Genomic DNA, 26810 nt, shown 5'->3' with positions numbered 1-26810 from the left:
CCATATGGCTGAGGATATGAAAATCTATACATTTTGGTCATGAAATCTGTCCGAAAATATTTTAACAGAGTAAGAGTTTTCGCCTGGAAGTCTTTTAGAAAGAATTTTTTTCAACGTCGCGGACTTGAGCCAAAGAATCATTAAAAAAGTCTTCCTGAAAGCCCTTATTATTTACAATGAAATAAATAAATTTTAAAAATGATTAAAAATCTATAATTCTTACCATAAAATCAAAAAAATACAAAAATATTGCAATGATAATTCTTCACAATTGACATCTTAGCCAATCAAAAAAAAAAAAAAAACAAGCGTGGAATCATTCTGCGACTTTTAAATATGCCAAATTTCTTATCTTAAGTTTGGAAGTAAGTTTCACTACTACTTTGAGAAGGAGTTGGTTTTTTTGTAAACATCAAAATTACACCTAATTTGGTTGGAGTACATGTCTGAAAACTACAGAAACTCTTAAATCGGCAGGTACCGCTATATAGGGTCTATAAAACATAGTGGACCTATAGTGAAGAATTTTTGTGAGGGAGAACTTACACATTAATAACTCGGAATTTTAAATAAATTTCAGATGATTTGTTCGAAAACTGTGGCTGGACTAAAAACCAAAACCGACTCTTTAGGGTCTCCAACCAATATTTCGAGTTGATGCAAACGAGGATTTTTAGTCCTTAGGGTATATCAATCAAATTTTTTATTTCTTTAAAATTGTTTCTTCTGATGTTTTTCTTTTTGTTGTTTTTTATATTTAGTGTTTAAAATTTAAACTGTTTTCACGATTTTTCTCAAAGCAAAAAAACACCTGACAACAATGCAAGTGAGATGAAGCCAAATAATAAAAAAAAAAAAACAATAAAAAGAAACATCACTTTTAAATGAAAACGAAAACCTCATCACCACACGACGACGAATATGGATGATAATTACATCGCGCATGCAATGCTTATTGGCAGTAGACCACAACAAGTAAATCCATACACACACACACTCATGCACACGAAAAATGAGTTGACAATTTTGTTGTTCTGCTCGAAGACAATAAAATCCATTAACTCTACAACTAGCAAGATGCTTAAAAACAAATGTCGTGCATTTGAAACTATTAAACGAAACAATTTTCTTGTAGACCGGACCCTATCTACAAACCGGAAGTTTTTTTCCTATGTTTTGTTGCGGTATAGTGTAATGCAAGATATTTGAGTTACCAGACACTGCCACAGCTACCAGCATTGGGTCGTGCTGCCAAATTTGCCACTGCATTTAGCACCGCAATTAGAGCCTACCCTTCAGACTTTGGTTAAAAGGTTAACAACAGCGCGTATGGAGAGAGAAAGAGTGAGAAAGACCGAGCGAACGAGCGAGCATGTTTGAAGTTTCATGAACTTAATACCAGGTAACATTGTTTGGTTGGGTCTCCAAAAACCAAACACTTGTGGCTTAGCCATGTTATAATAACCCAGAATATTGGACTGGTTGGTTGGTTGGTTGATTTGCTGAACCATGGCTCTTTTTGACTTAATAAGTTTAACATGCATTTGTACTTTAATTTTTATTGTGTGAATTTGTTAACTGAAAAACACTTGTCTACCAAGTTGTGTGTGTTTGTTTTCCCTGCTTCTTTCTTTTGGTGTTTATTTTCTTTTTTCTTCGGTGGGTAAACATCGAAAGAAAGCCAACCCAGTAACGTAAATATTGTCTTAGGTTGTCGTTTGTCATGTGGAAATTGAAGTTACTGTTACATTTAGTATTTGGGAGGCAGGGAAAAGAAAATAATTGTAACAAAACTCAGGTTGTTGTTGTTGTTGCATGGGGAGACTGGGTCGAACATAAGTTTCAAGACAATACACCGTGTGGTGCCAAATAAATTATGTGTTGAGTAATAATTAGCACACATAATGTTAATGTGGTTCATTGGTCCAACTTTTTGTTGTTGTTTTTTCTGTTCTGCAACAATGTTTTCACATGTGGTAATTAAAAGAAATTACGCCGTGTGTAGAATGCGAAAATAAGTTCCCATAGAATATATGGGTTATAAATCTCTTTTGATCTTTATCTACGAAATATCCAATAAATAGAGGTCTTGTAGAGGTTTTATGCTCCCCACCATAAATTGGATACATTATTTTATCTCGAGTGTTAAAATTTTAAAAAGAAATTTGCATTATGTCTGGAGTAATTGGTATTGAATTATAGAGTTACCGTAACAAATAATATTTTATATTGGAAATTTATGCGAAGTAGACCATACCAATTATAAACCCCTTTTGAATGCGTATTATGGCTTTAGAGCAGTTAATTTGGAATCGGGAGGTATATCCAACTCTGAATCGATTTTCACCAAATTTTGGGGGGAATTATATTAAAAAAATATGTATCGGAAACCGATTTTTACCAAATTTGACACACTTATTTTTAGACTGAATTTGGTCGTTTGTGCCAAAATCCACTCTATATAGGAGCTATATTCAAATCTGAACCGATCTAGGTACAATGGTAAGTATTTGTGGAGTGCATACAATGGATGCAGCTTATATACAGGGTGAGATGAACAAACTGCAACCAAACTTAAGACTGCTGTCATTTCTAAGCCACTCGTCCGAAAGCTGTTACAATTATTCCAGTGACAGCTCATTATATCGTTTGCAAGCGTACAAAAACATTTTGGTGAGAAATTGGAAGATCTTGAAATGAGCGTTAGGTTTCAGATATACTGGACAAATGTATTTCACTTCGTCTAATGCTAATAAATTTAAAGAAAATAGAACATTTATGTTCAATTTTATGCAAGTAATTAATTGTTAATCAAAATTTTTATTCCATATTCACATCAGATCTCTGGTTGAGAGCAAGTTTTAGTTATTCCAAGAATCTCTGATTTGTTTCGAAAGTTGTGAGAATTATAATTATCTGGAACCTCCCAGAAAGGGTGGACCGATATATATCATCTTCACATCAGATCTTGCGTAAGTAAAAGTATTGGGATATCTGACATTTATGAAATTATTTAAATTTTGACCCCTTGTCGGGGAGGTACCAGAAGGAAAGGTTCGACACATTCTATCTTAACATCTTGTGTTGGTAAAAATATTGGAAAGTTTGAAAAGTTTAGAATAAGTCGGATGATAATTTCGTATTTTATGAACGTATATAAAATATTAACCCTTTGTAGGGTAGGTACCAGGAGAAGTGCACCGATATATCCCATTATCACAGCAGATCTGAACTTAAAAACAAATATTGAGATATGTGAAATTTGATGGGAATAGAATGTTTTTTTCGCACTTTATGAGAGATGTAATTATTCAAAATTAACAGGCCATAATTTTGAATAATGTAGAAGGTACCAGAACTAATAGACTTCATACCAGATCTTGTGTTTGTAGAAATACTGTGGAGATGGACGAAATATAAAGACGATCAAAATCTTATTTCACATTCTAGAAGAGTATTAATTATTCAAAATTTTGAGCTCTAGTTGGAGAGGTACCAGAAGGAGGGGACCGATATTGGTTTACGCTGAAAGCTATTTTTTAAAATCCATGGTTGTTTGTCACTAGGTTTTTGAAAATAGTTTTTTTAAATACACCATAAAAAGTCTTTCTTTAATCCAAGATTCCTTATTGGGAGTCATTTTTATACCCTCCACCTTGGAAAGGAGGGTATATTAACTTTGTCATTCCGTTTGTAACATCCTTAAATATTCGTCGTAGACCCCATAAAGTATATGTATTCATAATCAGCATAAAATTCTAAAAGTTGTATTGTGTCTAGGATGGTTGGTATTGAAAATGAGATATATCGGTCCACGTTTTGGTATAGTCCCCATATAACGGCACCTCCCGATATTGGGTATTTTGATGATTTTTGCCACACTTTTTCACGGATTTATCTGAAATTTGGTATTTGCAGGTCATAATGGGTCCTAGTTTGTATGGCGAAGCATTGTATGTATAGGTCCACATTTTTGTATATCCCTATGCAGCGGCACCTCCCGATATTCGGTATTTTGATGATTTTTCCTACATTTTCCTACGGTCATAATTGGTTCTAATGTTTTCTTTACCCTAAGGTGGAGGGTATTAAAAGTTCGGCCCGACCGAAATTAATGTTTTTTTTACTTGCTTTAATCTACAATTTTCTACAGGAAGATCTTAAAAATTTGTTAAAAATCCACGATTCCTTTCCAGGAAATCTTTAAGTGATTTCTTGATTTTTTTTAGAAAAACCATAATTTTTATGAGGGACTTTTTGGCCGTTCCTAATTATGTATCCTCTCTTTGACTATAAGGATGGTGAGTATTGAAAATTAGCTATATCGCAGCATTTTAAAGGTATATCCATATTTTGAAGTTTTCAGCCACAAATTTGAAGGCCCACATGGAAAAGTGCTTCCCAAGCTCAAACATTTTGAAAGTATCGAATATATTTTTCAATCAAATTTCTTAGGGAACACCATTTTGCATAACATATGAGTCCATGTTTTGGTGTGGCCCCCTTATAGCTGTATTACCTCATATCGTCATTTTATGGGTTTCGATTACCACTTTCAAACGATTTGATTATTGTTTGGTATATTGGGAAAATTCGCATTACGAAAACATGTCTATATTGATCAAAGATCCCTAATAGTTGGTCCGATTTTGAGAGTTTTGAGGACCCTTGTCGAATTCTCCAGAGAAACTGGCTGCAAAATTGGTAGGGCACTATCTAACAAAGATATTCAATATTTTTTTTTTTAAGTTCTACCACAAGGTTATCCCAAATTTTCAATTCAATTTATCTATATTAGTTTTCCCAAGATGAAGGGTTTAACAAGTTCGGCCAGGACGAAATTCACGCTTTTCTTGTTGTCATTTATACAAAATACCTATACAACATATTTAATCCGTCTAACTGAAAATCCAACGCATTCAACACTTTTTTGTCAGTCAGTGACATAGAATTTTCTTATTTTGTTAATGTATTTCCTTAAGAGAATTTTCATGAAGTATCTTCGTAGTTTTTTTTTTTGTTTTTTCATTTTCCACTTTATAGGTATGTGCATACTTTTCAATGTGTTTCACTGACACTTTTGGTCATTTGTAAAATATTTGAGAAATTTTAAACATTTTTCACCATATAAAAAGTGCAATGACTATGAAAAAATGCTAAAATCTGATGAAATTTGAGCACGTATTCATGTCGTCGGATAATAAAACAGAACACCATGATCGATCGTTGTCATCATCACCGAGAAGATTTAGAAATAGTATTTTTTTTGGAAGAGGGTTGATTTCATTAATTTTCTTTACTTTTTATGGAATAAAGGGGTGTTAGCCGCTTTGGGAGATGAACAGAAAAAAAAAAAAAACAAAAAACGATTGAAAACAAATTCAAGACCTTTTTTGGCTACGATAACAAACACCAGACTAAATTTTGTAATATGATTTATGGCTGTGTGTATTGGTAATGACCACTTGTTGTAATGAAACGCGTACGAAAATTATCGGTCTCAAACGCGTTAAATGCAGTGTAGTTTCGGAATGGTATCAATGTTATCAATGAACTAGTTATTAATCATTCATAAAATTGTTTTCGGGGGAAAATGTAGTCTAGTCGTAGTTTAATTAGTCTAATACGGAAAATGGATAGTCAATGGATGTTCTAGCAAAAACAGGTTCCTAAACAAATACCTACCACGAAGCCCTCATAATATTGTGTCGATGGACAACAAAAATAACATTTAACGCCTCCACAAAACAAAATGTTTGATTAGTTAATGACTGCAAGGTGCAACATACACACGCATATGCATACATACACAAATGTCTGGGTACAGTGGTGTGGAAAGATGGAAATTTGAGAAGTGAGAACTATAAGGGAAAACCTAATAAAATATTAGAAACTGGTTTCAAAACTAAGAAAAAACAAAAAAATAAATAAATAAAAAATAAATAAAAAAAAAATAAATAAAAAAAAATAAATAAGGAAAAACATAAATAAGGTGGTAACTTGAATTTGTTTAATTAGAAAAAACTCTTGCAACTAGAAAATGTTTATCAATAGGGGACAAAGAAAAAGGGTTGCATCTAATGGATGGACCGATTAAGGACCATACAGGCAACCCAAGTTAGCCTTAAAAGATTTAGGGCCCAGACTCTCCATAGTCAACCATTTAGAGCCATAAAGGAGACCCTAAAATAATCTTCCCAGACTGACCATATCCAAGTCTAATAGCCACAATTTAGGCCTTGAGGCCAGACTAACCATATCAACGAAGAAGTCTTAAAGAGTTTTGACATTTTTATGACCCAGACTAACCAAATCCACGATTTTAAACATTTTTTATTTATTTTTTTATTTATTTTTAGATTCTAAAATTTTCTTCAAAATTTTTTTTTAAATCAAATATATTAACATTTTTAATACACGATTCAGGGCACTTCAAAATTTCGATATTGAGTCTAGAAAAATTAATTTTGGGGCCCTTATAACAATTCCTTAAAATTAATAAAATTTATTTAACCCTTGAGTCAGTCTAGGAATAAATCTTTATAAAACCACTACGTTCAAAAAATTCGCGAAAAATATATAAAAGAAAAAATTAAAATTTAAAGCCATTTTAAATTCTTCAAAAAATCTTTGATTTAAAGCCTTGAGATAAACCTCTAAAATCATTGAAACTTCCCTATAAAATGCACTCTTTAAGACCGTGTGAAAAAAATCCACGATTCAAGGCCTCAAACCTCAAGAGTTAATAAAGGAATCCACGATTTGAAGTAATGGCCAAACTTTGAAAACTCTTAAAAATTTGAAACCACTAAACTTTTTTAAATATTTAAAAGGCAAATGCATAAAAATAAAGTGAATAAAATAAAATCGAGGATTGAAGGCTCAACAAAAGTCACGATCTAAAAATCCGCGATTTAAAGCCTTGAAAAAGTCATGATTAAAATCTCCGAAGAAGGCTTTCGCCTTTAAGGTTTCTTCGAAAAACACGTTTAAGAAGCAACATCTGAAGGACCTGTAAAGTCACAATTTGTCTCCCTTAGGGGGCTTTCCAAATTAAGAAACTAAGAAGGTCTTCAAAAAAAAAAAAAAAAAAAAAAAAAAAAAAAAAACACAATTGAAGGCTTTGGCATAAAAATCACGATTTGCTGTCTTAAAGGATTCATCAGTTTTTTTTTTGAAAATCAACGATTTAAGACTGAAAAATTTACAGTAGAAAGCCCTAAGGGAATGCTTAAAAGATCTTTAAACAAGTTAAAAAGTATCAGTCGGTATTGCCGCCAGAGACATACCCTCAGCCTATGTTCGATTATCTAAATATATTTTGACTAGTGTTAAGGTTATTCAAACGTTTGACCCTCTATGGAGCAGATCCCGAAGGAATGGGCCAATATTGCCCATTTCCTATTGGACCCAAAATATGATATAAATATTTCGACAGATGTGCCAAGTCTAAATGGAATCGGATGTTAATTTGGCGATTTATGAGCTTCATGGGTACTCAAAATTTCAATATTTTGTGGGGAGGTACCAGAAGGAGTGGACGGATGTATTCCCCCTTCACACCAGACCATGGGCTAATACAAATATTAGGATGTGTGAAATTTGAAGACAATCGGACTTTTACATCACATTTAATGAGATTGTAATTATTCAAAATTTTGACCATTTGTGGGGGAGGTACTTGATGGAATGGACCGATATTGTCCATTTTCACACCTGTCCTAGCACTGACGCAAATATTAGGATTCGCAAAGTCGGAGCAAATTCGGATTAGCCTTTCTCTTTCTGTGCAAAAAATATGTTTTTTTTTTTTTTTTTTTCAAAATTTCGAACTTTTGTGGGGGAGGTACCAGAAAGAGTGGGCCGATATTGTTCATCTTAACACCAGACCTTGGGTTAATATAAATATTGGGATGTGTGAAATTTGAAGAGAATCGGACTCTTACTTCACACTTTATGAGAGTTGTAATTATTTAAAATTTTGACCCTTTGTGGGGGAGGTACTTGATGGAGTGTACCGATATTGTCCATTTTCACACCTGACCTAGCACTGACGCAAATATTAGGATTTGCAAAGTTGGAGCAAATTCGGATTATCCTTTCTCTACCTGTGCAAAAAATATATTTTTTGAAAATTTCGACCTTTTGTGGGGGAGGCACCAGAAGGAGTGGACCGATATTGTTCATCTTAACACCAGATCTTGGGTTAATATAAATATTGGGATGTGTGAAATTTGAAGACAATCGGACTCTTACATAACATTTTATGAGAGTTGTAATTATTCAAAATTTTTACCATTTGTGGGGGAGGTACTTGATGGAGTGGACCGATATTGCCCATTTTCACACCTGACCTAGCACTGACGCAAATATTAGGATTTGCAAAGTTGGAGCAAATTCGGATTATCCTTTCTCTTTCTATGCAAAGAATATATTTTTTGAACATTTCGACCTTTTGTGGGGGAGGTACCAGAAGGAGTGGACCGATATTGTTCATCTTAACACCAGACCTTGGGTTAATATAAATATTGGGATGTGTGAAATTTGAAGAGAATCGGACTCTTACATCACACTTTATGAGAGTTGTAATTATTTAAAATTTTGACCCTTTGTGGGGGAGGTACCAGAAGGAGTGGGCCGATGTTGTCCATTTTCACACCAGACATAGCACTGACGCAAATATTAGGATTTGCAAAGTTGGAGCAAATTCGGATTATCCTTTCTCTTTCTGTGCAAAGAATATATTTTTTGAACATTTCGACCTTTTGTGGGAGAGGTACCAGAAGGAGTGGACCGATATTGCCCATCTCCGAACTCGATCTAAGTTTGACAAAAATATTACGATGTAGCTAATTTGGACCAAATCGGATACTTCCTTCGAGAGTTATCGTGCGCACCAGCCAGCCAGACAGACAGACAGACAGACAGACGGACGGACGGACGGACGGACGGACATCGCTAGATCGACTCCAAATGTTCTGAAACGGATTTGGTCCAAAGAGACCTAGGGTCTAAAACCGTTATTTCGACTAGGCACGTTTTGGCCGTATCAAATGATATATACCCTCTGTAGCCATATGGCTGAGGGTATAAAAATCCTCGATTGAAACAATCTGAAAAAAATCACGATTAGAGGCTCCGCAAATGCCTGGAAAATCCACGACTGAAGTCTCTGCAAATACCCGATTTAAAGTCATGAAAAAATCAGTAAAATCACTGAAAATTTAAAGTAGAAAGCCCTAAGGGAATGCTTAAAAAAGGTTTAGAAAATTCACGATTGAAAAAATCTGAAAAAAATCCAAAAAAAAAAAAATCACGATTAGAGGCTCCGAAAATGCCTGGAAAATCCATGGCTGAAGTCTCCGCAAATACCCGATTTAAAGTCATGAAAAAAAATCAGTAAAATCACGGTGTTTAAGACCCAAAGGGAGTCCTGAAACCAATATTATAAAATCCACGATTGCGGAGGCAGCCGATGGAAGGATTTAAGACCCTGAGGGAGTTCTGAAACAAACTTTATACAATCCAGTATTGACGAAGGCTTGAAAAATCAACGGTTGAACACCATACACTATTAAACTAAAAAATACACTTGGGGGCTCTGAAACGACTCAACTTCCTTAGGAGGAAAATCCATTGAAACGTCGTAAGGGAATCTTATAAAAATTCCATAAAAATATGACGATCTAAGTCTTGGGAAATGCTTTAAAAAATACATGATTTAGAAACTATTCTGAAAAGGCTTAAGGCCCATGCAGGTCTTAACAATTCGTTCACTTTTTAAAATTTCAAGATTTATGAACTTCAAACAGTCCTGCATCGTGGCCATCCACAATAATTTATGCAATGCCTTAAAATATGGCTTAATAGTTTACACTTTGTATAGTTTGTATGATTGTATAGGTCTACATTTGGACAAAGCACTCATATATTACCACATTTTGATTTTCATTATTTTTTGAGGTTTATATATTTCGGGTAATATGTTCTTTGAAAGAACTCAGTATGGGTCCACTATTTCAACGTGATCGTCCCAATTTAATCAATTTGGAAGGTTCCATACTCGGCTCCAACCCTATTGGTTCCCATATAGCAGATACAGTTTGTTGAAAAATTTCGACCCACCCTATAAGAATTCTCCAAAACAAATAGACTCTTTATCCATAACGACAATCTTGCTTATAGTTCTGCATAACATTTATATTTTAAGCCATTTGTTTTACGTATCGTTTTACGAAAGCCTCATTCCATTCGAACTATAGCAGCAAATTTTCCACACCAATTCCTCATGGATTAAAGTTATGTTTAATTAGAAAACAAATCAATTTGTGTGGGTTTTGGACTTTTAAAGCTTATTTATAACAATTATTTTCATGCCTTCGCTGTCAATAATTGAACTATGTATGTTTAATTGTTGTTTATATGGCAAAACTATTTCAAATGAACATGTTCATATATTCACCTCAAGTTGTTTGGCCATTTTTGGAATATCTAAATCGGTACATGTGCGAATAATGAGACATTACGATTGTTTGTAATTGCTTGATTTTGAAATGTATAAAAGCATACGCTAATATAATTTATATAATTTAATAACACACATTTTAAAAAAATATTATTTTAATGTATCAAAATGTGGCTAAAAACAAAAAAAATATAACTTACAGGTATACGATGAAAATCGATTCGATTGTGAAATCGGAATTGGGTACATTTTAGTTTGTGGTATTTAATAACACACATTAAAAAATATTATTTTAATATTTTGTGATGAAATCGATTCGATTTGTGGACTCAGAATTGTTTTTTTTTTTTTTTTTTTTTTTTTATTTGATAATAAACACGTATTTCTTTGACAAAATGCTCTTTTGAAATTATATTTTCAAAATTTAGCCACAATTTTCCTTTGTCAAGTTTAAGATATAGTAAATCGATTTATGCCAAAACGAATCGAAATTGTTTCCAGCACAACAAGTTATTTTTACTGTTCAAGTTCTAAACATATTTTTCTAACCCAAATAACCATTATCAGCACACTTTTTTAAGGTCATTCGATATTGAAGATTGCCTAATTATTGCATGTGTTATCTCATTATCAGTCCATATAACCAGTTACATTCATAAAAAATGATAAAATAGTAATATTTGTTATAGAGTAACACACACAGTAACATATTTGTTTCATGGCGTGGGGGGTAAAGTTGAAATTGTATTTCGTTGAGTTTTGTTTTTCACCACACAAAAGCAAATTATATTTGGTTGGTGGTTTTTACACACGACTTAGTAGGTGCCTCAAAGTATGCTTTGGTTTTTGGTTTTTAAGTATAAAGCAACAGCAAAAGAGCAGCAGCGTTGCCATTTGGTTTAATTCTATCACAAAAATGTGGGAGATTTTTTATTCGATGTGGAAAGAAAGAAAGGCTAGCTAGTTTTTCATTGTGGTAAGAAGGTATTATTATATTTTAATGAATAAAAAAGACACGACTAATTCATGAAAAAATCTGAAGCTACAGAGAATGGTAATTTAAATGAATACTCTAAATTTAATTTTTTATCTAAAGCTCTAGCCTTAACAGGAAACTGTTTGGTACAATATTTTTGAAACACTAAATTTTTACAGAGTTGAAGTCAAGAGAAGTTATAGACGGTGGATCACGAATACCAAGGAGTAAAAATAGAATATATATTTGTTAAATTAAATTTATTTGTTAAATTAAAATAAATAGAAACCAGAGAACTCATGAAGCATCCCTAATAACACTTATTTGTTAGTAAATGGAACTAAGTATGTCTAGCACCATTATAGTAAATACTTTGAGTAAGAATTTGAATCAACAGCAGTGTATGAAAAGCCGCAGATAGTATAATATTTAGAAAACGTAAAGTATGTAAGTAAATAATATAAATTTTTCCTGTTCATAACTTCGTCATAACTTCGATTTGGTATTGGGGCAAACCAATAGAATCTAGACAAGGCGCTGATTCGGCAGAAAATGGAAGCCATTTGTGAAGCCTACTTTGTGACCGATGTATACAATGGAAAGGGAAATAGGGATCAGAAAGAATAACTAGTAAAATAGCTTATTTCTAGATGGATATTGAATATGGAAAATCTATTCTCCTTTCGGAAAAGATCCAACCTTTCACGCAATTGAATAATAAATGTTGTCCAGAATATAACATTGTTTTTCTTGGAGATAAATAATACAGAAAATAGCAGACCCAGTGAATTAGACTTAACTGGTCCCTGATTTACTTCACACAACAAATAATAATGTGGGAAGTTTACTTGCATGTTAGGCTGGAGATAGGACCAAAACCGGTGCAAAATACGAAACTTAATATTAGAATGCTTCTCGAGATTATAAATGATACAAAAAAAAAAAAAAAAAACTATGTTTATTAGATACGGCTGTTTAATGAACACAATTTTGTATTGTCTAACCAAAGACATATCAGATGCCTAATCCGATAGTATATAATGCGTGAACACTTGTCTGAAAGATCAAAAAAAACGTGGCATTAGATAAGTGGTAGCAAGAAGTAAACAATGAATTTGTAAGCAAACGCTGGCAGTGTGATAAAATCGACAATTAAACAAAAGTCTCTAAAAGATGTACCAGGAAGGCAGAATTGTCTGAACTTAATAGGACTAATATTTTTAAATAATCGGACCGCATGAAGCGGACTATTCTCGTAAGAGTTAAATTCCTACATTTTAATAGCCTTCACCGTTGGGGAATGAATAGATTAAAAAAATAAAAATCGTGGAAAGCCGTTTAAACATATAAAATTGTGCGGTATCGCTTTATGGAAGCTCCACCCAAAAGCGTACCAATTTCGAATTGGTTTCATCCGAGTTAATGAAATCAACGAGACAGCCCACTAACAAATTATTCCCAAAGGAGTAAGAAAACATGGTACCGTTTAATATCTGAAATCGGGAGTGGATCGATTTCGAAATACATATTGGCTGAGTAGGCGATTACGTTGCTAAATGGGGTCAAGATTTTGAAAATGCCTCAGGTCAATAAATTAGGGACCGAAATATGGGATGATTTCAATAAATCTTGTAAAATTATAGCCCACTCCTTTAGAAAGCTTGATCAAAGGCATTCAACAACCCTATCACGGGATATACCGAAACAGAGTCAATTTTAAATCCACTTAAACTGACGGGAAAAATATGATTATGAGAACAAATTTTGGTCTTCTAGTTGGTCTGCTTTCAAAGGACATAAACAAATCATTTTAGAATTTTACGCTGATCATAAGCTCTTAAATGATTGTTTCAATGAGCTACTAAAGAGGGCTACAAAAAACTTTGCGACTAAAAAGCCGTTGACATACCAGAAGAGGGAGGGATAAAGTTAAAATGAATTCCTGATTTGTCAAGGACCTCTCTAACCCTACCAACAAATCTAAATATTATATTTCATCCATTGTTCTTGCATGACCATTAGTGGTAAACTCAACTTCTTGTTTACATCTAATCTAAGAACATTTCTATGAATTCAGGATTAAACAATGGACGGAGGTTCCGATTAAAGTGACAGCCTTTTACGGTAACACATTCATAAAACCACAGCAGATAGTTTCCATCTGTTTCTGTATGACGATACGAAAGTGAACTGGAAAGAAAAACATAAATTCCAGAAGTATTTTTATAATTAAAAAATAATCATAAATTTGAAAAATATACAGGGTTGGGTTTTTCCGTTTTGGGATCGTCATACAAAAGCAGACAATAAGAAATAAAAATTGAGAACTTTGACAATGTAAAAAATGTATAAACAACTTAAAGATGTCTTAAGTCAGTCGGTACACTTTTAGAGACAATATGATAATATTCCGTTCTAAAATAAAAGTAAATGAAATTAGTTTCAAATGTGGTTACTAATCTTTATATTAGTAAAAGTTAAGGGTAAGGCGCCACTTTTATATATTAGGAAGACTTACATGGTTTCAAAGCACCAAACCCTAAGAGCCTTTGTTTTACAAAGCGAATATTAAATTATGAAGTACCTTTGGGAGGCTAGTAACAAAATTGGAAGTGATATTCAATTTTTTAAAGACTTGAGACCCCATAGTAATAAATTTCAAAACATTTAGCCATGGTTTGAAAAGTGTAAAATCTACCAATATTAGACGTGGACCTAGCTGAATGTTAAGTAAACAACACCTTGGGGTATTGTTCCGATCAAGGACCCTAAATAGTTATGGCTCTATTTTCTTAATTTTAAATTTTAATATGGGAACATTCACGTCCTCTCATTGTATTGTAAATACAGAGCAACGTATTGTTTAAAAAAAAAAAATTAAAAAAATATAGATTATAATTGAATCTATATATGGTTATAATATCCATTCAAATTGACACTTTTGTTATAAGCCACGAATGGATCATTTGACCACACTTCATCTGACCATCAAATATCATTAAAATCAACAGCTTTCATTTGCCCACAAAACAAAAATATGTCATTGAATGTGACTATAAAATTGTACACTTGACAATAGATATTTAAATAATTGTAAAACAAAAATAACGCCAAATACCACAACACTTGGCGGCAGTGGGTGGCTTTGTTATAATAATAAATGAATTGTAATTATTATGAAATATGACGAAGATAGTTTTGAAAGTGGAAACAAAAACAAAGCTCATCTTTGGTACGAATTGTGCAAATGAATGAGGAAATATATCGGAATGTAGGCGAGTGCATGATTTATATAATTACTTACACATTGGATCTGGGTGTGGGCACTGGGGTTCGCCGGATTTGCGACGCTGTCAATGAAGACCGCCGCAATTGGGCGGGTGCATTCTCCTCATCGTCTTCATCTTCACTGCCAAAGGGATTTTTCGAAATACGTGGTGGTGGTGGCCTGGGTGGTGGTATTTTGGGTGTTGATGTTGAAGTATTTTGCGATTTTTCCAATTCAATTTCATCATCCGAAGAATCGAAAGGATTCAAATTGACTTTTTGAGTTGATGGTTTTCTTAGCTCTACATTTTCTTTATTTTCTTCCCCTGCTTGGTGTTCGTTGTCATCTTCATCGTCGGATTTGAAGGGATTTAGATCCTCGGGATATTCTTCAAGGGGAATTTTACTTGGAGTTTGATGGGGAGTGGAACTATCTTTAGATGGTACTGTAGGATGTTCTTCTTCTTTTGGTGTTTCTTTTAATTGAGTCGAATTATCTCCTTGTTTTTCTTCTGTAGGTTGTTGTTCTTCTTGTTCTTCAATTGACTTTATCTTATCTTCTAAAATTTCATTGTCTTTTGTTTCCATCTTTAAAGGCACTTCGTCTTCTTTCTTAGTTAAGATTTCTTCTTCTTTTTCAGTTAAGAGTTCTTTTTGTTCTTCTTGGCTGCTTGCCTGGACTTTTTCTGAAACTTCTGCAACAGTTTCAGTGTCCATTTTCAAAGTTTCTTCACGTGGAGCTGGTGTTGGTATAACTATTTCAATTTCTTGTTCAGAGCGGCTTTGGGACTCATTTTCTAGGGTCGGTGATGTTGAAGTTACAGTTTGGGTTTTGTTCAATTGTTTTTCTTCCGGATGTTCTTTTGTATTAGTTGTTGTTGTTGTTGCAATTTTAGTAGATTCATTATCTTTTTCATTATTTGTAATTACTTCAAATTGTTGCAGACGAGCACGTACTACACTAAGTCTTTGTGTGGTCTCCTTATCCTCTACAGTCATTGGTATGCTAGACTCCATACTATCTTCAGTTGGAGATTTTGTGCGTAATTCCACATTTTCATGATTTTCACTGGTTTCAAGTTCTTTCTCCACCGAAGACTCTCTTGACTTAGGACTGATACTGGAGGAGGTCACTTCAATTGGAATCTTCTCCGTTGTTACTGTAGCTGGTTCTGTTGTGCTTTCGAACTGCTGTGCAGCTTCGGTTGTCGTTTCCATAGCCACGATGGAAGCATCAACTGTTGCTTTGTCTTTGGTAACACAATCATTATCATTAGTTTCTTTACAAGCTAAATTATTTTCTAATTCTATTTGCTGTATTGTCTTCTTTGTATCGGCTAATTTGGGTGCCATTATCGTTTCGGGGTCCTTGGGGGACGAGGGTTTCTGTTCAACATCGTTGTTGTTGGTTTTGTCAGTAGTTTTCTTGGTAGATGTAACACTAATTTCCAATTCAGTTGTCGCTTGGATTGGTGTCGAGGTCCTTATAATATTCTCTTCTTGATCGGCATGTAGTTCCCGAGTGGTTGAGGTTGTTGCATCTGAACCCAATATCAATTGAGCTGAAGCTGTATAACGTTTATTGGTTTCTTCTTTATTTTTCTCTTCCTGCTGCTGTGGCTGCTGCTCCGCTACCATAAATGGTGGTGGTAGGGATTTTGGTAATTCCGGTGGCAATGATACCGATGTCAAGTCATCTGTTTCCTCCGAATCGGATGTTTCCATTTTGGAATTTTGTATGGAAGATGACAGCGATTCACTTTCATCTTCATCACGATCGGGATCAGTTTCTGTTTCATTATCAGGCTCATAGTCAACGGTATCATTGAGAAAGTTCGACAAGGCAGAATTCATCTTATAGCCTCCCGATGTTGAGGGTGTCATTCCAGAAGGCTTTTCCATTCTTTGCAATGATTTTGATTTTTCTTCGTCGCTGAGACTTTTTTGCAATAGTTTACAATCTCTATCCAGTGGATCTGAATGTTGTTGTTGTTTTTCAAAGAATGCCAAACGATCACGTATGGAACTGCGTACCGTTCTGGTGCTGCTGCTGCTAGCAGTGGCAAAACCTGATTCACCTTCTAAATGATGATCCCGCCGCATTTGTACTGGCGATGTTTCGGCTTCTGCAGTAGCTGTTGTACTAACATTCTCTGCAGCACTACTATTGGCAGTGACAAAATCACCACCACCAGTGGTGATTTCTTCATCGGGACATGTTTCACAAACATATTGTTCATCAACCTCCGTTTCATAGAAACTTCCCGGTGTCAGTTGGGAACCACAGCGAGCACATTTCAGACATGTCCGATGATAGACTTTTTTGCCTACTAACAAACGTTCGGCCAAAAACACGGGTAGCTGACACTTACGACAGGGATCGCGCCTGGGGACGCCAACCACATGGGCCATCTGTAAGGGAAATAGAAAGAAATAAAATCAGATATTGTTCAATATTTCAATTTTTATGCTAGCAATTTGAAGTTAGTAAAGTTTGTTAAAAAATGTATGTTATACAATTTATTAGCATATTTCAGAATGAAAGGGTTAGAATACAACATGTCTACTGTACTTTAAGAATTGAAGAGGTTTTAGGTAATGTTATACATGTTGCTTTTAAATTTAGAGATAATATATTTAGCTCTCAAAAAACCGCCTCAAAAACTAGTTTTCACATGTGCTCCAGATAAAGATTCTGAATGAATTTTAATATCTGAGCTCAAAATCTCAGCTCCAATTTCCAAAGATTTTAACTGATTTGGCTGTAACTAGGCTCTTTGCTATTCAGAGACCCTGAACAATTGCGTCAATTTTGAGGCTATTTTAGCGATTATTTTGGTCTATTTTGTGGAAGGAAGGATAAAAAGGAAAAGTCGAAAATATTTCGTTTGAATATGTAAATTTTAATTTTATTATATTGGAGGTTTACGTAGACACAACTACACATCGGATAATAGGGAATGGAAGAATTTGGCCACTGAACTTTGGTAACTACAACGCTTTGATCCATTTGCAAACTTTGTGAGAAGTTACAAGACTATATAGTAATGTGTCATAGTATTGTTATATGAAGTCAGAAGTCAATATAAGGCACAGGGGTTGCCTTGTAAGCCCGAAACCAAAAAAGTTATGAATTTGTATCAATAGCATGGGCTCAATTAAGTTCAGTTGTATTGCCAATGAAATACTTTTTTTAGGAGAAACCTCTCAATGGAGTTGGCAGTGTCGTAGTAGCTATAGAAAACGATCCATATTTGTAAAATTGGTCAATGGAGCTGGTAGTATCATTTAAGGCTTTCATTGAGTAAAAAATCAGTTTTGGAATGACCTCCACCATAAAAGGGTATCATTAGATTTTGATTTATATAATATTTTGATACATATAAAATTGTAATATTTTTTTACAAAAACCGATTTCAACTCTTCAAGGGAATTGATCGGAATTTTGCGTCTTGATGGTTTAAAGTAACAACATTTCAATCCAGGTCCACGAATTGCTATGGATTTAAAGAGATCCAAATAATTGCTGTAAAATCATCCAATTTGAATAATTTTGTAGTTATTAGCCAATGTTTGTAACATTTCAATTTTCATTTGGTATTTCACGCTTCCAGTGTAAATTAGTTTTAGGTAGGCGTACATATTTTAATGTTTGAAGGTAGACAATTAGGGATTTCTACCAGAATTTCGACGATAGGGAAATACCCACTGAATTTTTGGGTTTTTTAATACAAATTTCACACAAATTTTCTAAATTTTGTGCACTTATCATTCTGTGGATAAGAAATATTATTTTAGAGAATTTTAAATTTTCTGTTGGGAGCTTTTGGATCTTTTATTTTCGGATTTGGATTCGAAGCGAATAAAAAATCTTCTGACTTTTTGGGGTTTAAAGTCACAGATATGTTTTTCAAATTTGGAAAAAATACTCGTTCAGAAAATTTATACTATATGGTTTAAAGCATGTTAGAGGCTTTCGCATAATTTATTTGGAATTTTAAGGGAATATGAAATCACCAGCCATATCTAATCTTGATAAACCTATTAATTTTCATCAGTTTTTAATATATTCCAAATTTCATTCTAAGTGAATAAGACATCTGCTTGTTGTTTTACTGGCTTGTGCACGTTTGACGTTTGACTTTATTAATAGTAAATCTAGTAATGGATAGAATTGTTAAGTTAGCTCTGGGAGAACTACTTTGTCCAGAAAGTAAACTAAAGGAACAATTATTAAAAATATCAAAATTAGATCCTTTAAAATCAGCAATCAAATCAACAATCCTTTAAAATCAGCATTGCAGGTAATAAAAAGCTGCAATCATGCACTACTTGCTTTTACTCAAGAAAATTTGTGTAGTATAAAATGTTAAGAGCTGTTTTTTTTTTCTTAAAATTTACAAGAACGAATTTCCTGGTAACAAGTTTAAAAAGTGGTACAAGTGATAGATTATTTTATAGCATACTTTTAGGCGTATCTCACAAATTCAAACTAACACGAATATATTTAGAGTATAAGTTTAGTTTAAATATAAGTATATTATAAATATATGGTAGAAGAATACAGACAGAATCAGCGCTTGGAAACATTGATAAGTCAATTTTTTTCAAAATAAGTAGATTTTTATGTTTTTCTATAAGACGTCAATCTGATAGGCCATCTTTTTAACAATTTTTACCAATTTCAATAATTTTTCATTCAAAAATTGTACTTCCAAAATTGGTTTGACAGTTCACCGTTCCAGCAGCTGCTGTATTCTTCTACCATGAGTAAATATAGCATAGATTACATACAATATATATTTTCGGGAACGTTTAAAAGTATGCTATAAAAATGCTATATATAAATGTGAAAAATTCAAATTCTTAATTTTGTCTTTAATTCTCCTAGAAAATGATTTTATATCAAAAGCCGGGACTGTTCTAAACTGTCGAGTTATTCCATTATAGAATTTATACAACAAAAGTTTTATCGATTTTTAGTTCATTTAAAAAAATGTCATTATTGTATGCGGGAATTAAGGGTAATTACGGGTTAGTCGTAGGACAGTATTGGTATTGGTAGTGTTATTTCACAACTAACTACAATATCCACTTTAAACGTTAGCAGTTAAATTTCGTTTTAATTTCTTTCTGTTTTATTATTGTGTGTTTCGTGTAAGGGTGATTTTAACAAATTTAGGTCAATGTAATTTTGCTAACAACAAAAAAATCATACAAAATGTAGAATAAATGGTGTATACATTTGGGCTACATTTTAATGGTTGGATAGTATACTTTTAGGATCAAAACTAGTGGGTATTTTTCTTGTTTGAATAATGGATTTAGGTGTAAACTGAGGTGTGTGTGTGTGTGGTTGATGGGGTGTATGATTGTATGAATTGTAACACAAAAAGCATGTATGATTTTTCTAAAGCGCATTCTATATTATGAGCAAAGCCAATTGAAGACAGAGATGTAAAAACAGTAGAGTAGACACATTGAAGTGACAAACTAAAGGCAGAAAACTAAAACAGACTCGTTAGTAAATATATTTTGGCAAATAAATTATGAAATGACTTACCTGTGTTACTTTTGTAAAAATCCGTCAATTATTGAATTATACATGGACATTGGGTTGATGAGGAGAATCTTTTGTGGTTACTAATTTTTTGCGTTGATGTGTTGACGATAATGGCAAAGTGGTGTTTTCCTCAAATTGACATATAAGCGATATTTTGTTGTTGTTGAAATTTGACAAACAATACAATGAAGAGATTCTTAAGACATACAAACAAATATTTGTTTTGCATAAAATTCTAAATGAGATTTATGTATAATTGATTTTCTTGTTGATGTATTTTTAACAAAACACAATAAAAATGTATTTTTGTTGAACTTAAAAAATTAAGGTTGAATTTTTGTTCTCGCTCCTTCTGCTCCTCCTGCGGCAAACCAAAACGTTTAAATGTATTGGTACATTTGTATATATGTAGTTGTATATGTATGAAAAAAATCCTTAAATTTTTAAAGTGATGTATGAGATACTTTTTTGTTGTTGTAATAATGCTTTAGTTGTTTTGTTCTTGTTGTTGATTGTTCTTGTGGTGGTTGTAACTGCAACGGGGGATTTTGATTGCAATTCAAATCAAACGTTAAGGTAATTCAAAAATCAATTACTCTTAGATGACACAATTCCAATTGGGGTTTTAATTATCCTTTAATTTGTTCGTTGATTTGTTCTCTCCGGTGCGGCAGTTTTGTTTTGCAAAAAATTTGTTCATTAAAAAAATGGGTATTTCAAAAACAAACAAGACACAAGGAGCTGTTGATGTTGACTGTTTGAATTATGATTAGCATAAAGTTTTGTATCAATTTTTGTTTGTTGCTGTTGTGTGAGTGTGTGTAATTCTTAATATTCTTCTTTACACTTAATCTGACTGCTTTCTTAACAGAAGATTTCAGGTTTATACTGTCCCATTATATCCAGACTTTTATCATCCTATATTTGGAGAAAAAGAGAGAAAAGACAAGAGAAAAAAACAAAACGTATATAGAGATATATTTATAATTATGAATTTTTGTTTTCTTTTTTATTATTCCAAACCAAAAATCGGGGATTAGTATTAAAGTTTTGGGTTAATATTCGAAAAAAATCAGTTTGTTAGTTTTTGGGAAAATATCGTGGAGTGTTAGAGGAAAATTAATCTTCAAAATGATTCCACAATACTCAAGAAGTGTGAAATGATAAAGGAAATAAGGGGTATTAGTAGCGCCAACTAGCTGCATTTTATTTAAGGTTATGTTAGTGATGCATAACAAACAAAACTAAATGTTATTAAAATATTTACATATTTACAAAAGATTCAAAACAAAAATCGATGAAGGTCAATAACAAAGGAACCATACAAATACACATTATTTGAAGTTTTTGTTAAATGCCTATTAACACATTGAACTGTAAACAATCACTTTTAACTCTAAACTTTTTGAATTGCATTTTTTATAGAGACGAAACGCTCACTTCAAGTTTACCATAACAAAAGCATGCTACTGACATTAAAAAACAAAGAGAGAAAATGCTATTTGAATGCAAAAATGTTGAATATAAAACAAATAAATTCACAACATCCCAGCAAAAATTGGAGAGCCTGTTGAGCCGAATAACGTATTACAAAATAATGTAAACAAAAAAGTCCTTTCGATTAAAAAAATAATGGGATATTCCCAACAATATTTTTTTTTACTCAATACCAGGTGACTGTGGTACAGAGGGACCTTTATCGACTATAAAATGGAGAATAGTGACTCCGAAGCCCTCTGTCGGCAAATGCACAAAAAAAGATAAAAACGAACCTCGAGACATAAGACATTATTCTAGTAAAAATGCACATAAATAATGGATATACAAGGATATACCCTCCACTATTCCAGGGTACAGGGTATATTAGCATTGTCACTCCGTTTGTAACTCCCCGAAATATTCATGATATGCTCCAAAGTATATATATTCTGGATCAGCGTAAAATTTTAAGACCATTTAACGATGTGCACCTGTCTGTCTTTCCCGTATCAGTCTGTTGTAATCACGCTATCTTTCGAACGAACACATGTGTATATTGCCAGTAGGCAGGTTAAGTTCGAAAATGATCCATGTCGGTCCACGTTTTCGTATAGCCCCCATAAAACGGTACCTCCCGATATTCGGTATTTTGATGATTTTAGCGACATTATTCACCCGAATTGTCTCAAATTTCGTATTCGAAGATATTAATGGGTACTACAGTCTATGACAAAAATAAAATTACGTATGCAAGTCCACGTCTTCGTATAGCCCCCGTATAAATATATAACAGTATTTTTCGTAACCCGGCTGAACTTAGCCGCTTTTTACTTGTTTTTTCCTTTTTTTTTTTTGACTAGCATAAATAGACTTACAATTTTTTTTAATTTCTTTTTAAGTTTTTTTTTTAACCACGCAACTTTGCAAGATCTTCCAAAAAGTATTCTGAGAAAAATCCACAACTTTTGTCAGGGAGAATCCTTGGAAATGATATTCTTATACAAAATGCACAACTTTTTCCATCGGCCTAGAAATTTAAAATAATTTCATTCAAAACCGAAATTTTTTTCAAGATGGCCTAGTATAAAATATTCTAACAATTTAATTTTTTATCAGAAAACGTTGAAAAAAATATTTAAAATAATACAAGACCTTTTGAAAAAAATCTTTGGAAAAAATTATCACGTTTTTAACCTGGAAATCTTAAAGAATTATTTTAAATAATTTACCAGGAATTTCTAGAGAATTTATTTAAAAAAAATTACGTTTCTGAGCCAAGAAGTCCTAAAAAATCAAAATTTTTGGGTCAGGAATTTTCTTATATATTTTTGCACTTTGCGAATGTTTGATACATTTTGCCAAACCGGAAGCCTCGCAGAACTATTTTAATCGCATAATTTAAAAAAAACTTGACCTTGACCTTGACTTGTCTATTTATAGAAATTTTATAGAAATATCTTTTTATTCAAAGATCCGATCGACACGAATAGTCTACTATCTGCAGCCGTAATTTATTAAGCATGTGGAAATTTCTAATTTCTTTTATTTTTTCTCCCAAAAAGTAAGTTTTTATGTGTCAGGTGCTACGTCAGGTGCGAAATTGGATAATATCGGTCCATTCCATCAAGTACCTCCCCCACAAAGGGTCAAAAATTTGAATAATTATAACTCTTATAAAATGTGATGTAATAGTTCAATTGTCTTCAAATTACACACATCACAATATTTTATTAATCCAAGGTCTGATGTGGATATGGAACATATTTGTCCACTCCTTCTGGTACCTCCAACCGAGAAGGTCAACATTTTGAATATCCATGAAGCTCATAAAACGCGAAATTAACATCCAATTCCATTCAGGCTTGGTACATCTTAATATTTCTGTCAACACAGGATATGTTATAAAGATGGTAGATATCGGAACATTTCTTCTGGTACTTCCCCCACTAAGGGTCAAGATATTGAATAACCAAAACGATCATAAAATCCAAAATAAGCATCCGGTTCTCTACATATCTCATTATTTTTACTAACATAAGATTTATTTTAAAAATGGGATATATCGGCCTACTCCTTCTGGTACCTCTCCCACAAAGGGTCAATATTTGGAATATTCATGATGCTTAAACAGCACCAAGTTAATATGGGATTTCATTCAGACTTTGTACATCTTTATATTTCCATCAACACAAGATCTGTTGTAAAGATGGTAGAAATCGAAACATATAGGGTTCAAGATTATGAAAACAAACTCCTCAGAGAAAGCGAAATAAGCACCAACTATCTTCAAATGTCACACATACAAACAATATTTGATAACACAAGATCTGTTGTGAAGATGATATAAATATGCGAACCCCTTCTGGTACCTCACCCACAAAGGATCACAATTTTAACTACTTTTATCTGTCATAACTTGCGAAACAAGTCAGCGATTCTTTACAACTTGCTAAATCTAAACCAGAACCAGAAGCCTGAGATGAATATGGAATTTATGATTTCGCATAAAATTGGATACAAATGTTCGATTTTTTTATAATATTGCCAATATTTTTATCTGTATTAGATGAGGTATGAAAATGGAATACTTCGGTTGACTTTATCTGTAGTGGAATTCTGTAGCTCATTTTCTGAGTTACCGAAAAAATCGGTAAAATTCAAATGCTTATAATTTCTGTAATTAACGACGAAATGAAAGTCGTTGCTAAGACCTACCGATCGATACCAATGTTGTCAAGTTTTATTTGTTTTTTGATAACAAAAATGAGATAGAGAATCCCACTACTGGTACCTAAGTTTTAAGTTTTAAAAAGTATCACATATGTGAAGGTAGTAACCAATATTGTCCAAACCTGGCACGTCACAATATTTATATCATATTTATTTAGGTCCGATACGAAATGGACAATATTGGTCCATTACTTCGGCACCTACTCTATAGAGAACCAAGAATTCAAAATATATTTAAATATTCGAATATTGGCATATATCGAATATTGACATATACTTTTTAACTTGTTTTATTCCATTTAAGACATTTTTTTGTGTATTCCAAAATATTAATTTGGTCTTTGAGTCTTTTGAAGAATAAGTTTTAAGATTTTCCATAAAAAAATGTTAGTATCGATACTTTTGCTAGTTTTACGTTTCGTAATAATCTAGGAAGTTATTAATACCATAAAGATTCATATTCATGGTTACTCAGTATCTCCTACACAAAACAATGACCATTAAATCAATAAAATTCCTTTAAAGAATTATGGCGAAGCGAATTTTTAATGTCACGTTTTTTGCAAACGAAAGTTTATGGCAAAAAATGCTTTAAATGGCAAATTGCATTTTTTTGGAAATATTGTGAAATTTTTCGTCAAACATCAATTTCATAAATTTAGTTAAAACCAATTAAATTAATAATAGTTTTAATTAAATATTACCATAGTATTGTGGGTAGTCAGAAATAGTGAAGATAACACGGAAGTCAAATTATTTTTAAAGAAAACCCTCCCCAACCTTAACAACACCAATTAAATCGCTGAAAAAGGAAATGCTAAATCATTCGCGAAGAAAACATAGAAAAAGTGACAAAATTTCTACCCTTCTCAATTTGACAGTAAATTTTAAATATTCACAAGCGTGTAATAAGTAGAAGAGAGAAAGTACAATTTTTGTGGCAAACGATAGAGACAGTCCATTTATCCAACTCATTGTGTTAATTAATATTGTCACATGTGCAAAGACATGAAGAAAAACGACTACCTTTTTGTATGAGTTTCATGACTAAAATGCAAAAATTATAGAATTTAGCAGTCAAATGCTAAGTGAAAGATGAGCATTGTATCTATCCATTTGTTGCTTGTTTTAATTAGAATTGCTGCCGGCTTGTTGAGATGATAAACTCAACCGACAATATTGAAAATTAAGGTTTATAAATAGTTTGAAACCTACATGCCGTCATTTTATTTTTACAAATACATCATTTGTGAAAAAAAAATTACACTTACACTTCGATAAGCCGCTGAATACTAATCTGTTGTTGATGTTGTGTAAATAAGTAATAGGCTTTGTTATGAAGCGCGATCAGCAGTTGAATTTGTCATCGATTTTATTTTTTGCATTGGAAAAAATACTCATTTATTTACGCAAGCAAATAAAAAGCTTTAATTAAATTGTTTTCTAATTGGAAAAATACATGTGTCAAGTCCAAAAGCAAAGTCCGGATCTCCAACCTAGTTTTTTTTTATTTGTATTGCTTTTTGTTATAAAATTTGTATTTGAATACTAAACAATTAAAAGGTGCGGTGGAAATAAGTGATAGTTTTTAAAAATCACCAATTTGAAAGAGGTTCGCTGTATTAAGCCTCTTATTGCAGCGATTCTAAACACTTCAAGAATTAAGGCATTAAAATTAAAAAAATCAATTCGTTGAAAAAGAGAAAAATTTGCGATATTTGAGAGAAGGAATTATAATTTAAAATCAGTTGAGAAAAATTAGACTACCGAAGAACTCGCTCGAATTTGTACAAAGAGTGAAATTCACTCGAAATCGGGAGGACGCTCCTGAGAGCAGAAAAATATGGAGCAACTCATTTTTTGATGTCGCTCCAATAGGAGTGAACACGTTTTCCTCACTTTTGAGTGGGAGCAAAATTTGTTAAAAATCTAGCAGATTCCTCTCTTGCTGAGTACTCCTTATGTGTATTTATACTCATTTATACTCTTATACTAAACTCTTGCTGAATGATTGATGATTGAATAATTTTTCAAACAGGAGTGACTCGGGAGCACTGCAAAACAGAGTCCATAAAAAACTCCCACTCTTCGACCAATACGAGTGAAAATGAGCAGACCTTAGCTTTTTAATGGGTATTATGGCTTTATAGCAGTTATAATTTGGAATCAGTATATGGATTGTATATCCAACTCTGAATCGATTTCCAACAAATTTTGACGGTGACATTTGTAGCTCTCGTACCAAATAACATTGCTATAAAGACCATGATATGACTTCGATATGGATTCTATTAAACAAGATAGAAGTTATCTAAGTTTTGCCCGGCCTC

General features: G+C 32.8%; 1 protein-coding gene across 5 annotated transcripts in view; it reads right to left on the bottom strand.

The window, feature by feature from the left end:
- The window catches only part of LOC101890780 (MICAL-like protein 1), a 118177-nt gene that overhangs the window by 8365 nt on the left and 83002 nt on the right, over positions 1–26810 (bottom strand). For 4 of the 5 annotated variants that reach the window (XM_059122125.1, XM_059122126.1, XM_011295529.3 and 1 more), the window contains one exon: positions 14746–17120. In XM_059122125.1, coding sequence (XP_058978108.1) covers positions 14746–17120 — 2375 coding nt within the window. Of the gene's footprint in view, positions 1–14745; positions 17121–20271; positions 21190–26810 lie in introns of all 5 variants that reach the window. The other variant, XM_011295530.3, reaches the window with a different exon arrangement.

Source organism: Musca domestica, unplaced genomic scaffold (assembly GCF_030504385.1).
Source record: "Musca domestica strain aabys unplaced genomic scaffold, Musca_domestica.polishedcontigs.V.1.1 2, whole genome shotgun sequence".
NCBI lineage: Eukaryota > Metazoa > Arthropoda > Insecta > Diptera > Muscidae > Musca > Musca domestica.
This window is presented reverse-complemented; position numbering and strand designations above follow the sequence as displayed.